We start from the raw sequence: 16,286 nt of genomic DNA, 5'->3' as shown, positions 1-16,286 counted from the left end.
CAGACATTGACACAGGCAAACTAACAAAGAGTAAATAACTGCGCGGATCGTACTTGGTCAGTACAGTTTGTCAGTAGCGATCAATAACTGGACTGTCCGCAAAAGGCATCTTTCTACTTTCTATTCTACCGCAACTGGCGTAATGTGAACGATCTGTTTTATGCAAGTTTTGCTACTATAACAAGCAATAGCGGAATAGGAGCCACACGTCAATTAATATTTGGACAGTGAATCCGGAATTGTAAAAAGCACTCCGATGGAGGAATCTATATACGTTTGAAAAAAAGTACTATATACGGTTTGAAAAAAGTATACTGATAAAATGGTTACTTAAAAAGTAGTTCTGGAGTTATAAAACTCATTCCCACTCTATAGTGGACTATTGAATTAAGACTATTCTTAATTACTCCAAGGTTACATGACTAGCATTTCGTGGAGAAACAACGCCAATACATTACCTGCCCGCCCATGATACTAACCAACTGTACTGGCCAAGCATGAACCGCGCATACTATTAAACTAGATGACAGGTATCAATGAAAAAAACCTAAGAAAAAAACTAGTTCCTTCTTGGGGAAAATAATTGGTCTTCTAAAGTTTTCTATTTTGTTAATCTTTTCAATGATAATTGGTTAAAATTATAGGAATATTTTCTATATAGTACCGTATTATCTTTATTCAATTACTAAAAGTTTGCTTCTAGCAAAGTCCAAAAAAATAATTAAACAAGATGTATTGTATCAGTACGTCTTTATCACGAGACAAATTACGATACTAGAGATGTGACTTTCATTTAAAACTAGTACTGGTATGAGTACCAGTCTCAGTTATAAAAAGTACCATCATCTTTGCAACAAAAAATCAAAAGTATTACCACTATGATTAAACTTTAGTATGAAATCGTACAATTAAAACTAGAATTTCACTAATTGTAAAATCAAAATAGAATAAAATTGTCTAATTAATGTTTTAGTACATATAGTACATATATAGCGTAGATATTGTGAAAATCGAAAATCTTTGCAACATTATTTTGCCGACATCAAACAAATGTGATAAGGACATAAATAGGAAAAGGATAAGTCGTCGGTTTTACGTTAGCAAAAATAAGAAGCGAAATGTGATTTTTATGATTGGTTAACCAAACCATATTTCCAATCCAACAAAACATTAATTTTCATTGAGTTACATTAAGGTACATCACTGTTTCGAGCTAACGTCAAAATAATCTCAATGCACACATGCAAATACATGCTATCTACTTGCTAAAATATCTGCCAAATTATTCGGCTGCAGCAAGTGGTAGCAAGTAGTGGCTAAACGGCAAGTGATACGTGTATAAATTTACGTAAAGGTGCAAAAGCTGATAAACGGCCAAAAATTTTGTGTGATCGATGTGGCCTTAATTTATATAATAAGATCATTAAACTCAAATTTACTGATATAAGAAAGTCCGGCAACCATGGCTCACTGTATTAGAGTTTTGCATGGCCAGGTAAGATTTAACATTAAAATTCATCCACGTGCAATATAATAATTAGTTATAATTGCCTATATTAGCATAATAGCGGACTATAGTTATCAGGAGTTTGTTTACGCCTTTATCAATGTTATTAAATTTACTATTGAGTATTGAATGAACAGGTCAGTTATCGTAAAATAAACCGTCTGGCGGTCAGTGGGGTCATCAGTCATGACACGATTAGTTTTCTTAGATTTTCTTATTAAGTAAGTGCCTAAAATGGCAATTTTCATCGCCATAACCTGTGACTTTATTTGCAGGGTAGCAGGACCCGAACCGTACTCTTGGATATTCAACAAAGATGCTTCAGCGTGTCACCCCTCGCCGCAGCAGCTGCTCAGGTACATAAAAAACTTAAAAAGCATCTTGAACGGTGTTTTTTAGTGTTACAAAGTGTTGTTATGTAATCGATCTTAGTGTCGAAAAATTTTAACTGTGACTTAAATTCAACGATTCTAATGTAATTAATGTGTTCTAGGTTGCTATGTCGAAGCTCGACAAAGCACCTCTGCCTTACGAGAAGTTGACGAAAAATTTGGAAGTGGTAAAGAAGAGGTTAGGTCGGGACATGACCTTGTCTGAAAAGGTGCTCTACTCTCATTTGGATGACCCTAAAGGACAGGTCAGTGATTTTTTTTAATAACTGATTTTCTGCATTTAGTAATTTTTAAGAAATTGGTAAATATGAAACATTAAACCAAATTAAATTTTCTCATGGTGGTAAATTTGTATATTAAATTACAATACATCACTTCAATTGTGTTAAAATTTAAAAAGTTAAAAACTAAAATGAATATTACCATTTCAGCAATGGTAAGTTGTAAAAAAATATATTTCAGAATTTATTTAATTTATTAGGTATTATACTGAATTACTTGTTAAGGAAAAATTGCCTTTAATTTATATTTTGGTACTAAATTTATACATCGGAGAAGGAAAGAGTGATTAAAATTGACAATGTAATATAAGTGAAAACAAAATAATGTTTTTAAAACTTTCAGTGGCATTTTTTATGCAAATGTGAACATCAGTATATTTTTTACGTAAATTGGTGTCACTAGTGTTATTTCACTAACAAACTTAATTTAAATAATTCAATTTAACTTATGTAAATGACTTTCTTATCTAATTTTTTTTGCAAGTTTTTAGAATTCAATTATTGCAAGATAACATACTAAAAATATAACTATTTATTATTTTTACTCTATGCTTTTCTTTAATACTTAATACCTTAGTGAAAGTGTAAAAAGTTAAACTTTGCAATTATAATATTAATAAAAATAATTATTCACAGGAGATTGAGCGAGGCACCAGCTACCTCCGCTTACGGCCAGACCGTGTTGCCATGCAAGATGCCACCGCACAGATGGCCATGCTGCAGTTCATCTCATCTGGCTTACCCCGTGTCGCTGTACCCTCCACTATCCACTGCGATCACTTGATTGAAGCACAAGTCGGTGGTGTTAAGGACTTGGCTAGAGCAAAGGTGAGTAAAACAGCCTGATTTTATTTATATGTCTAAATTTAAGTAAAATATGAGTTATACTTGAAGTTTTTTTTAAGTTACTTTAGCTTTTTAATTACATTGATTTGCTTTCAACAATGAATTTTAACAGTGCAATTAGTTTTAATACTTCATAGCAGTTTATTACCTTTTTAAAAGAACATTAACATATAAATAACCGACATGAAGGGCATTGAAAAAAAATTAAATAGACTTCTATTAACAATTTCTACAAAATACTTTATTCCTAACAAAAATCACATGTCAAACCTGTCATATAAAACAATCAACAAAATTCCTTATTTAAATCATCTCTTTCTCTCTCTCTCTCTCTCTCTCTCTCGCTCTCTCTCTCTATTAACTAGCTACTTATATTCACATGTGTAATTTAACTTAGGACTTGAACAAAGAAGTATACAAATTCCTGGAGACAGCGGGAGCTAAATACGGTGTGGGCTTCTGGAAGCCAGGCTCCGGTATCATCCATCAGATCATCCTGGAGAACTACGCATTCCCTGGCCTGCTGATGATCGGAACTGACTCCCACACACCCAATGGTGGAGGACTTGGTGGACTTTGCATTGGTAAAGTATTGTGAAATTATACACTTGTATTCTAGCTTTGTTTTTACAATACAAATCTATGGTACAGTTGTGGAAATCGGCTGTGTTTTACTTCCAGAATAATTGCCTTGTTACTTGCAATAAGACACTCTGTCTATTATAAATGACCAATCAGATAGCAGTATTTTAGATCAGATATTTAAAAGGTGCGTCCTAGTAGTTCTTGTTCCATGTCATATCAAGCTTTTATAGCTAATACCGCCAGATTCCCTAATTGTACTTAAGAACTGTTTGTTGTCTATGGAGTCTCTTATTTCTTTTTCCTTATAAAGATGGTTATATGTCATGTATCAGATGCTCTTCTTTCTTCTCTCATATTCCGTTTTTTTTCCCTATCTCTGTTTACTAAATTTGAGACCAATTTTTGGATTTAACTGTGTTTTCTGTGTTAAATTCATTTTTTAAACAGTTCTCTAAACTTGCAAATGTAACTATCAGTTATTTCTATACATAAAGAAGAATAATTCTAAATACCGCGATATAGGATTTTGTATGTATGGAATATGCCTTCATCTTAGATACTTTATTACACTCTTATTAATTTTAAGAATGGTAGGTTTTTTATGCTTTATTGTTTAATTTTTGTATGTAGGTATTTTTATAATGTTTGTTTATACAGGTGTGGGAGGCGCGGATGCCGTGGACGTAATGGCGGACATACCTTGGGAACTGAAATGCCCTAAAGTGATTGGTGTCAAACTTACTGGTAAGTTTAAATAATACTAGCTGTTGCTCGCGACTTCACCTGCGTGAAATTAAAAAATAATATAAAAATTGCTTATGTTACTCACTGATAACGTAGCTTTTTATTGGAAAAGTTATTGAAACCTAGTAGTTTTTGAGTTATTTCAATACATACAAAAATACAAATCTTTTCTTTTTTTAATATTAGTATGGACTGGCTGAATTTGTTGCAATGATCAATGTTACAGTGCAAGTAAAATGTTTCGTTTTTTTAAATTCTATAGAGAACAAATTTTTATTGGTATCATATTTAACTATAAAACATATTTACTTATTGATATTTACAATATTTTAAACTACATATATATTTGATGACTAATGGTAATGAATTATGGAAGACAATTTTTACTTAGTTTTTTTATGATTGTTTTATGAAGATTTAATATGTTATTTCGGTCACTGCTATCAGAGTACTGCCGACTTTAACCGGATTTTTGATAACATTGACCTTTGTAAAAATATCTCTTATACAAGAGTAAAAATATTATAATACAAATTATACAAGCAGTGTTTACTTGATAGGGGTAGTACTGTTTGTTTTCCCCCACATTGAAAAAGGCTTAGATGACAGTACGATTTTGTCCAGGTATATGCTACACTAGAAAAAGAGGGTACAATAAAATTTATATCATACTAATATTATAAATGCGAAAGTTTAGACGGATGGATGTTTCTTAGAGTTTGTAGCCTAAACGGCTGAACGGATTTCGATGAAATTTGGTATAAATGTAGAGGATAGTCTGGCAGAACACATAGGCTACTCATTTTTGTTTTTTTTTAATCACGCGGACGGAGTCGCGGGCGAAAGCTAGTACATATATAAAAAAACTTAAACTAAACTAATTTCAACGTTTGTCATATATACTTCTTTTTCTGTTAATATTTAAGTTTGAATTGACGCGTAATTTAAAAACTATAAATAATTGAAACATGTAATGTACAATCACAAACATATTTTATAACAACTTCTCAACTGAATTTTTACCTTCTTTCAAAGTAATAAGGTTGATATTATAATATCAGATCTTAGTATATGTATTGTGGATTGCCTAATACGTGTTAAAAATAGAAATAAAATACCGTATGGCTGGATGCCAGATACCAATGCGTGTTAGCCAAGTGTTTTGATTTTAAAACTTTCTTTCAAACACTTTCGAACGTGACTGTACATAAATAAATGTGCATTTTTATTTCCTCTACAATAAGATTATACCATCTCACTTCTTGCTACTTACTAATATTATACATGGGAATGTTTAGATGGATGGATGTTAGAATTTGTAGCCTAAACGACTGAACGAATCTCGATAAAATTCGGCATAGATGTACACGATAGTCTGGATGGAAGGCTACTCAATTTCGTTTTTGATTCCACGCGGATGGAGTCGCGGCCGAAAGCTAGTACTAACTAAAAAACAAAATTCATTATTCAACTTGTATATTATGTTGTATTTTTTATTAAATTTGGTCACAAAAACAATTTATTTAACGGCATACAAATTTTAATGTAAACAAGTCCGTTTGTATTGCGCAATAAGGTAACCTATGTTAATTTGAAATATATGGCGATTGTATCTTACTGTTCAAATATCACTCTTGCGCAAGATGTGATAAGGATTATTTTCTTTTGACGTAATACGAAATGCGCAATAGAGTAGACCAATTCAATGATATTTTAAACCCGAGGCAATTCTCACATGACCGGACTGATTATACAGGCGTATAAGATAACACAGTACTTATGCACTTTGTATAATAATATTCAAAGTTTATGGAAGCTTGTTCACGTTCGTGCGCCTGTATATGGTCAACAACTTGACTTAGCTGCAAGAGGGTACTGCATCTGATTTCGAACATTCAAAATGTATGAGGCGGGCAATATGAGTAGAGAAAGCATATATATTTACATCATTTTACGTTTAAAATTATTTCGTACAGCGCCTCGTGTAAAATTTCGAGCTCACGTTAAGTTTGATTCGCTCTATACCTATGTACTTTGGACATGTAATTAATTGCTCTAAGATCTAATTAAACGTGGATGAAATTGATAACCTTTCTTAGTAACTATTTACTATTCATCCCGTTTCTGTTCTTGTGGACTTTTTAATGGGTAAACTGCTACATCTCTAACTACTTGTAGATTTAGAGTGAGCGCACACTTATCACTAAACTATCGCACAACTGTTGAGCGATTGTCGATTATTTCGTAGCCAATTCAACTGTTTAGTTGCACAACTAAAAATGGAGTAGTGTGCTCACCTCCATATAAGCTCATAGGAATCAAGGCGAGACTAAACAGTGTCAGATAGTTTTATTTTAGGTGTGCTCACGGACTTATTTGTTCCAGAACATATCTTTATGTTTTTTAATAGTAAGGCAATGATGACAGTTATTTAATTTGTGGTTATGCAAAGAAATATTGACACTATCTATCTATACTTCTATACTATTATAATAAAGCGCAAACATACACTACTTTGTTGCCTAAGACATCAGCAATTACACCATATTTTTGACTAATACTCTTTTTAATAATGAGCCCTACACTTAAGTCACGCTTTAGGCTATATATTATCACGCCATTAAACTTAGGGGGTAAATATTTTGGATAAAAACCCTAATGAGGGAAAGAGACCATAAGTTGATGCCAACATCAAGGAAGCAAGCTTGCCAAGCTTTGTCATCATGTCATGTCATTTTGACATTTGCAATTGATAATTTGACACATGTAAACAATGAAATAAAATTTTCATAATTTCATGCGGATGAAGTCGCACGGGAACAGCTAGTGATCAAATATTTCACAACTGTTTTTATTAATTTGTAACATGTATCATTTGTTTAGTCTAAATCTTTATTAAACAAACAAGATAAAAATACTTAAAATATTAAATTAGATCTTTTATCATTGGACTACATACATTTGATTTTTATTCTGTTGTAATATTTCGTAATAATAATCTCTATACGTCCCTACTAAGGTGCTCGGAGCCTTCAGTTATGTTGACTAGGCCATAGTCAAACACGCTGGCCCACTGCGGGTTGACTTCGCACATATCTTTGAATTACTTCGCAGACAAGTGCAGTCATCGCGATGTTTCCTTCACCGTTAGAACGTCGGGTAATTTTTGTACATATGAAAATCGAAAATCAAATTGGTACATAGCGGGTTTCGAACCCAAGACCTGTAGATTACAAGTCAAGTACTTAAATCCCTGAGCCACCGATGCTCTTTCGCAATCCTTCTAATTATTATAAAACATTTTTCTTCTATTGATATTTTACTTGTATACATAACTATACTTTTTTATACAAATGATTGACGCATTGCGTTTGAAAATTATCTTTTTATCATTTATTTACTAAATAAATTACCCCAAATCAATCATAATAATAAAAGATAATCTTCGATTACGTCAATGGGTTTTCAATAATCTACAACAATTTGAAATACTTTCGTTGTGTTTTTTGATACGTATTTCTTACTTTTTAAATGTATGGATGTGTAGATGGTCTTTTGCTGGGACGATTTGTTGTCGAACCCCAATTATAGTCTCCCTTATCTACTCTTCTAATAAGGTAAAGATGGGATGGATTAGAGGGCCGAGAAGACGCATATGAAGGGGAAATATCCTCTTTATGTGTGTCTCCTCTTCCGTTTAGAAGTAGACAACACATCAGATAGTGCCCATGTTTATAACTTTTAGTTAAAAAAAATGAAAAGAAATGCACTGTTTATTTTTTAATTCTGCGCGGATGAATGTTCCTTATACTTTTTGGTTCTTTTTTTCTTAATCCATCTTGATTCTTCTTCGAAAGCAGCTGTTGCATTTTTATAGGAACTTGTTTGTCTTTACTATGTTAAAATATTTCGCAATGTTATGTATCAGCTTCAATTTAGATAAAAATGTTATCACAATAACTCATATTAAATATTATCTCTTGATACCTCCCGCAGCTTACTAAAAGATTATTTTTATTTGCAAATACTTTTTGCCTTACAAAAATAGTAGTTCAAATATAATAAATGTCAATAAATATAATCTTTGATAAAGATGTTTTTTAATACTATAAGTAGGTAGATAATATTTTTTTAATTGATATTTTAAACATTTATAATTCATTTTTTTATTAGTACTAATCCGAGCGTCGGTGGCTCAGTGGTTTAAGCACTTGTCTTGTAATCTACAGGTCTTGGGTTGGAATCCCGCTGTACCAATGTGATTTTCGATTTTTCGAATTTTCATATGTACATAATTTACCCGATGTTCTTACGGTGAAGGAAAACATCTTGATGCAACCTTGCACATATCAGCGAAGAAGTTCAAAGATATGTGTGAAGTCAACCAACCCGCACTGGGCCATCGTGGTTGACTATGGCCTAGTCATTCTAACTTTAGGGTAGGCTCCGAGCCCCTCGGTGGGGACATATAGTGAGCTGGTGATGACGAACTTACGACTGCATAACTTTAAGGTTCTTTTTTGCTAAGTATACATTTCCACTAGCGATAGATATAAACAAAAATATTATTCCAGACATTCTACTCTATGCCAAAAAAACTTTTTAAATTTATACAAAACAGTAATAGTACGAATACGAAATTATTTCGTAATTAAGATTTTTTCGACAATAAGGCCTTAAGTATACTCGAGTCTTCGTATAAATAACTAGAAGTTGCTCGCGACTTCGTCCACGTGGTATTAATAATTAGTAAAAAATGTAGCTTATGTTACTCAACGAGAACGTAGCTTATTAACGGGGAAAGAATTGAAATAGGTCCAGTAGTTATTGAGTTATTTCAATGAATCCAAAAATGCAGATCTTTACTTTTTATAATATTAGTATAAATATGAAGGTAATATGGAAATGTTTGTCTGTAGGTCAATTGAAAGGCTGGACGAGTCCTAAGGATGTGATCCTGAAGGTAGCGGGCATCTTAACAGTGAAGGGAGGCACTGGCGCTATCGTGGAGTACCATGGGCCTGGTGTAGACTCCATCTCCTGTACTGGAATGGCCACTATTTGCAACATGGGGGCGGAAATTGGCGCCACAACCAGCGTAAGTTTAACTGACAGAGTAATCTATACAAGACATTCAAGAAATATATAGACTAGGCATAGTAAACAATTTTTTTTCACCGGTACTTTCTCTGAAAGGTACTATATTAGTGGTCAAGTTTAGTGCTACCTTGTGTCCTTATATTGACATGTAATTTTACAAAATTAAAATAAGCTCCATCTTTTATTATAAAATAAACTCAACAGCGCCTAAACATAGAATATAAACATTTAAATACTACTTAATGACATTGAAAAAAATAACAATTGTTTTTTTTGTTAAAAATGTTTTAAATTAAGTGTCAACTATGCCTACTCTATATTTTTTGAAACTCTTTGCTTCTATCAGTAACTTTAGCGGGAGTTGGAGTTCCTTTTGTTATTAAAAAGGTAATTAATATTTTTTACTTCAGAGTATGTGTATTTTATTTTATTTTCAGGTGTTCCCCTACAACTCTCGCATGGAAGCGTACCTTAAGTCAACTGGCCGTCATGACATCGCCGCCAAAGCTAATTCCTTCAAACATCTGCTCACCCCAGATTCTAAAGCACCTTACGACCAAGTAAGCGCCACCTTTTAATTATTTTTAAGTTAAAAATAGAATAAAAAAATAAGGACGTCATCGATTTATAAAAAAATGCTTAAACATAAAAATAAAACCATCAAATTATTTGTATTTTTGTATGTATTATAATTCATCAAAAACTACTGGGCTGATTTTAAAAATTCTTTCATCATTAGAAAGCTATGTTATCGCTGAGTAACATGGGCTGTATTATTAAATTACGTAGACGAAGTCGTGAGCAATAGCTAGTCATTACTAATTAAAAAAAGGCTCACATAAAACGTAATTAAAAAATAATTTCCAGTTAATCGAGATCGACCTATCAACCCTGGAGCCCCACGTGAACGGTCCCTTCACCCCCGACCTGGCCAACCCCATCTCGAAGCTGGGCGACGTCGCCAAGAAGAACGACTGGCCGCTGGACATCCGCGTCGGCCTCATCGGCTCCTGCACCAACTCCTCCTACGAGGACATGGGCAGATGCGCTAGTATTGTTAAAGAGGTAACAAATCACGTAGGGCCACAAAGGGCCCTTAGTCTTGACTTTTAATGTAAAACTTGTCACATAGGGCCCTTCGAGACACACAAAGGGCCCTTAGTCTAGATTATAAAAACAAAATTTGTCTCCTAGAGACCTTTGATAGTCGCTAGGGACCCTTAATGTAAACATTATAGAGGTTTAATAACTCACAAAGAGTATTTTGATAAGTTGAGTAAGGGCCCTTTCTGTAGATGGTAGGGTAAAATGTCATATAGCGCCCTTTGATTGTCACTAAGGGCCCTTGACCTAGAATTTGGATACTAAATATACAACACGTCAATAAATTTTTCGTATTAACTACTAACATTCTTGAATTACTTACTAAAAGAAAGCTTTGTATAAAAAAAACTGTACAATAAGAGACTAGGTATAGCGAACTAGTCTAGTCTAGTAATGAGTTTTTTTAATAATAACTAAGGGTCCTTTAATGTCTATTAAAATGTTTCAATGCAGCAATTTTTCATTCATGAGCAATTATTAGACTTTATGAGCACACTACAATATAAAAAAGTTATAATAATTATATAATGCTTGTGTATTTGGTTTTTAGGCGATAGGTCACGGTTTGAAGTCTAAGATCCCGTTCAACGTGACCCCCGGCTCGGAGCAGGTCCGCGCCACTATTGAAAGGGACGGAATCGCTCAGACCCTAAGGGACTTTGGAGGAACTGTGAGTACAATGTCTTACAAAATCCAATATTTCCAAACATAAAGTGTAAATACGATAAAAATTGTAAATTATGAGGATTAGAGGCCCTAAGGCTAAAAAACTGTGTTTGAGGTACCTCAGAGTACAGTCAGATGCATAAATATGTGTATACTTACAAGGTTAATATTTTTTTATTCTAAAGGCAATAATATCAATATATAAATGTTGATAAGATTTTTTTAGTAAAAAACTATATTAAGTCCTTTTTGAATTATTTATGTGGGTTTCTAGAGCCTGTAGGCAGCTCAGTTATTAAATTTATTTTACAATTTTCGACTCTAGCAACGACCGACGACATCTTTTAGCGCCCTCTTCCCTCCCCTCTTTCCCTCATAATCCCATTTCCCCTGGCGATGTCCAAGTATTTGCAGCTAACTGTACTTTTGTCTATCAAATATCATAGTATAATGTGTTTCTTTAGGTGTTGGCGAACGCGTGCGGTCCCTGTATCGGCCAGTGGGACCGAAAAGATGTGAAGAAGGGAGAGAAGAACACCATCGTGACGTCATACAACCGCAACTTCACCGGCCGCAACGACGCCAACCCCGCCACCCACTGCTTCGTCACCAGCCCCGAGCTCGTCACCGCGCTCTCCATTGCTGGTCTGATATCAAAAATGTTATAAAAATACTAACAAACACTTCAATAGATAATGAACAACTACATAACATGCATTACTTCGATACAGCGTTGTACATTGCTGGTCACATACTATAACATTCAAGTTGAACACTAACAAATAATTCAATGGGTATTAAACAACTGCATATTGTATTACTTCGCACTGCGATGTACATTGCTGGTCACATACTATAACACATAAGTTAAATATTAACAAATACTTCAGTGGATTTGAAACAACTATATAACATGCATTGTTTTGACACTGCTGTACATTACCTGTCAGTATTGTAACAAATATTTTAAATCCTAACTGATACTTCGATGGATGTTAAGCATTATTCATTACTAATGAGATATGATGCATTTTTGTTGTTTTTTGCATATCATGACACAATAAAGTTGTTTTTCTCAGTTTTTCAAATGTAAACTTGCATTTCAGGTCGTTTGGACTTCAACCCGTTGTCAGATGAGTTGACCGGCAAGGACGGCAAGAAGTTCAAGTTATCTGATCCCTTCGCTGATGAGCTGCCCGCTAAGGGCTTCGACCCTGGTCAGGATACCTACCAGCACCCGCCTGCTGATGGCTCCAGTATGTATTTTCATCACCTCTTAAATTTAGGGATCCCATACTCCTTACTGAGATTTAGAGGCCAAAAATTATGAATCGACAATTTTGGATACAAATTATGTTAGTCATATATTAACTAGCTTTCCCCCGCGATTGCGCGTAGCAAAAAATAAGTAAGATGTTTCAGACTATGTTCTACATTTGTGCCAAATTTTGTAGAGACCCGTTTATTAGTTTGAGTAACATGCATCCATCTAAATTTTCGTATTTATAATATTAGTAAGTATAACCACGAAAAGTGGGCGTAAAGTAGAGGAAATTCGAGCACTTAAATTTAATATTAACATAATAATATTTGCGTTGTATTATTTTTTATCAAAAGAACTATTGACATGAGATATGAATATTATTTTGTTTATAACAAAAAAGTAAATTACGGTGTTACCCGTTGGAAAGATTGACCCAACACAATCGGAAAAAAATCCCAACACCTAAAATTAACCTAAAAACTCCATAAATATTGATTTAAAATGACAGAAGTGGCCGTGGACGTGTCTCCGAGCTCCGACCGTCTCCAGCTCCTGGAGCCCTTCGACAAGTGGGACGGCAAAGACCTGACGGAGCTGACGATCCTCATCAAGGTGAAGGGGAAGTGCACCACCGACCACATCTCCGCCGCCGGCCCCTGGCTCAAGTACAGGGGCCATCTCGACAACATCTCCAATAATATGTTCATTACGTGAGTTTTTACTATATTTGTTAACGCCAAAATATGCTATATATTTACAAAATAAATCAAACTTGATACAATTATTGTGTATATTACAAAAACATAATAACATATCTATACTATTATTAAAAAGAGGTATGACTTAAATTTTGTATGTATTGTAATAACTCAACTACTGGGGCGATATCAAAAATTCTTTCACCATTGAAAAGCTATGTTATCAGTTAAGAAACTTAGGCTATATTTTGTTTGTGTTACTAATAGAATATAAACTATTAATCAAAAACTTTAATTATACGTAGAAACCAAATAAATAGCGTCATCATCATCATCATCACCAGCTCACTATACGTTCCCACCGAGGGGCTCGGAGCCTACCCTAAGTTAGGGTGACTAGGACATAGTCAACCACGCTGCACTGCGGGTTGGTTGACTTCACTCATATCTTTGAATTTCTTCGCCGAAATGTGCAGGTTGGATCACAATGTTTTACTTCACCGTAATAACGTCGGGTAAATTATGTACATATGAAAAATCGAAAATCACATTGGTACATATTTAATTACAACCATTTGTATCACGTTACACATATTTGTTGTACAGGGCAACAAACGCGGAGAACGGTGAGCTGAACAAGGTGCGTAACCAGGTAACAGGTGAATGGGGCGCAGTTCCAGCCACCGCGCGCGCCTACAAGGCGGCCGGCACGCGCTGGTGCGTCGTTGGTGATGAGAACTACGGCGAGGGCTCCTCCCGCGAGCACGCCGCGCTCGAGCCCAGGCATCTCGGTGGAAGAGCCATCATTGTTAAATCCTTCGCCAGGTCGGTACAACACAACACAACACCATGTAACACCGCATTACAGCACATAACACCACATTAAACTACGTTACACCACATAACACTACATTACACCATATAACACCACATTACACCATATAACACAACGTTACACATATTACACTATATGACATGTTTCGACAGCATCATCACTTTCTTTGGGGGGAATCGTGGTCAAGCGCTAGCTTAACAAACATAAAAAATAACATAGCATTACACGGATTACTCCCAACCGTCACCTCGCTCTGAGTGTGTGGAGACAGATGTCAATAAAAAGTTTCATCTGTCCATCTTTTGCGACTTGGGGACGGTTGTAATTTATTTTATTTCATAACGGTTCAATCTGTCACTTTATTGGTGATAGTGGGACTAAAACGAGGGACGGATGAAATTTTTTATACTCACGTGGGGTCAGAGCGGTGTGACGGTTAGGAATTATCCCATTACACATTGAATTGCATCATACTACACTACACTATTTATAATGTCTTTCAAAAATAGATGGGTTGTTATGCTTACAAAGACAAATAACTGTATAAGTTATTTTTACCTCTGTTGCTTTAAAAGGATTATTATACCAGATGGAAATGTCTTAATAATGTTTCGACAATGGAGACCAACTGTTACTTCACATTTCAAGAAACTACAACATTCCGAGTATACTATAATTCTGTCTAATAATTGATATTTGTGTATTCAGGATCCACGAGACGAATCTGAAGAAGCAGGGTCTGCTGCCGCTGACGTTCGCGAACGCCGCCGACTACGACAAGATACAGCCCACGGACAAGATCTCCCTGCTGGGCCTGAAGGACCTCGCTCCCGGCAAGGTGACTTATAATTTATAACATCACTTAATCTGAAATAATAAAAAAAATGAATAAAGGAAACCGCCTTTGACATTTTTACTACATTTTTTTGAGAAAAACTCAAAGACTACTGTATAGTTTTTTATTTTGAGAAAAATGTTATAGAAAAAATTATCACGTAGTTCGGATCGTAAATCGCAGCATATCGATGTATTTACTTAAAATTCCCCTTTTTAAAGTCTGCAAAAATTAATGTTTTCTTAACTAAAAAAGGTTCAACAAAATCAAGTAGCCTATGTATTTTTCCAGACTATCCTCTACATTTATGCCAAATTTCATCAAGATTTCTTTAGCCGTTTAGGCTACAAACTCTAACAAATATCCATCCATCCATCGATCCATCCATCTAAACTTTCACATTTATAATAATGTAAGATAAAAAATGCCAAAGTTTAAATATTTGTTAGATTTTGTAGCCTAAACTGCTTGATGGATCTCTTTGAAAATTTACACAGATTTAGAAAATAGTCAAGAAGGTTATATACTAAGATATTTAAAATAATAAAAAAACAGTAACTAACTTTGATATATTACAGCAAGTGGACTGCGAAATCAAACACAAAGATGGCAGCGTTGACCGCATTAAATTGAATCACTCGTTGAACGAGCAACAAATCTCATGGTTCAAGGCAGGTTCCGCACTCAACAGGATGAAGGAAATTGCTGCCGGCAAGTGAACTTACCCCTAATGCCTCTTGCACTGGATTTACCCCATAATAGGGTAATTATAATGCACCCCTATGAGCCATATTTTAAACTTTATTCTACAATGGTAGCTAGTATAGCTAATTTTTAACAGTATTGTAGTCAATTTAACACAATATAAAATGCAAGAAATTTATTATGAATATGGATTGAGGCTATTTTTTAATAAAAATGTCGATTTCTCAAATAAAAGTTTAATTACCAAATGATGTTCGATTGTGATTTTATTACCAGACAATATTTAAATACTTAAGTAACATTAAGTACTTAAGTAGTAGCTAAATAGTATAAACTCCAGTGCAAGTTAGATAAATGTTATTATAAAGAGCATTTTATACAGTTGCCCAACACTCAGGCAATGAATCTTATATACTTAGCTGTAGGAAGTACAAAACTTAGATGAAATTAGTTTAAGTTTGAACCTTTTTTTGTCAATTTACATGTTATTAATGAATTATGAATATATTAAAAATATCAGTTATTTATATTTTTGTTTTATTTTTAATTATATCCTTTTTGAGTCACTTCTGTTAAATCTTCCAGTGGCATAATTGCCAATGAATCGATTACACCAAAAGTGCGGGAAAATTTACTGTAATGCTCTTGTGAATACTTTTAGATAAGCACTTATATGCATTAAACCTGAAACTTTTTATCCCTTAAATGCATGATTTTTTCTGTT

General features: G+C 34.1%; 1 protein-coding gene across 1 annotated transcript; it reads left to right on the top strand.

Moving 5' to 3' along the window:
• The first annotated feature begins 1,012 nt into the window (after window positions 1-1,012).
• On the top strand, window positions 1,013-16,086 carry LOC106107302 (probable aconitate hydratase, mitochondrial). Its single transcript, XM_013288105.1, has 16 exons — window positions 1,013-1,495; window positions 1,783-1,863; window positions 2,001-2,144; window positions 2,817-3,008; window positions 3,424-3,610; window positions 4,269-4,355; window positions 9,275-9,453; window positions 9,893-10,015; window positions 10,323-10,520; window positions 11,110-11,229; window positions 11,690-11,870; window positions 12,332-12,481; window positions 12,998-13,199; window positions 13,794-14,012; window positions 14,731-14,860; window positions 15,436-16,086. Exons 1-16 carry the CDS (start codon window positions 1,463-1,465, stop codon window positions 15,574-15,576), a joined length of 2,367 nt encoding a protein of 788 aa, XP_013143559.1. The 5' UTR covers window positions 1,013-1,462; the 3' UTR covers window positions 15,577-16,086.
• The last annotated feature ends 200 nt before the right edge of the window (window positions 16,087-16,286 follow it).

This window comes from Papilio polytes, unplaced genomic scaffold, assembly GCF_000836215.1.
Source record: "Papilio polytes unplaced genomic scaffold, Ppol_1.0 DF822067.1, whole genome shotgun sequence".
Taxonomy (NCBI): Eukaryota; Metazoa; Arthropoda; class Insecta; order Lepidoptera; family Papilionidae; genus Papilio; species Papilio polytes.
The sequence above is the reverse complement of the archived record's forward strand: the minus strand, read 5'-3'. Positions and strand labels throughout refer to the sequence as shown.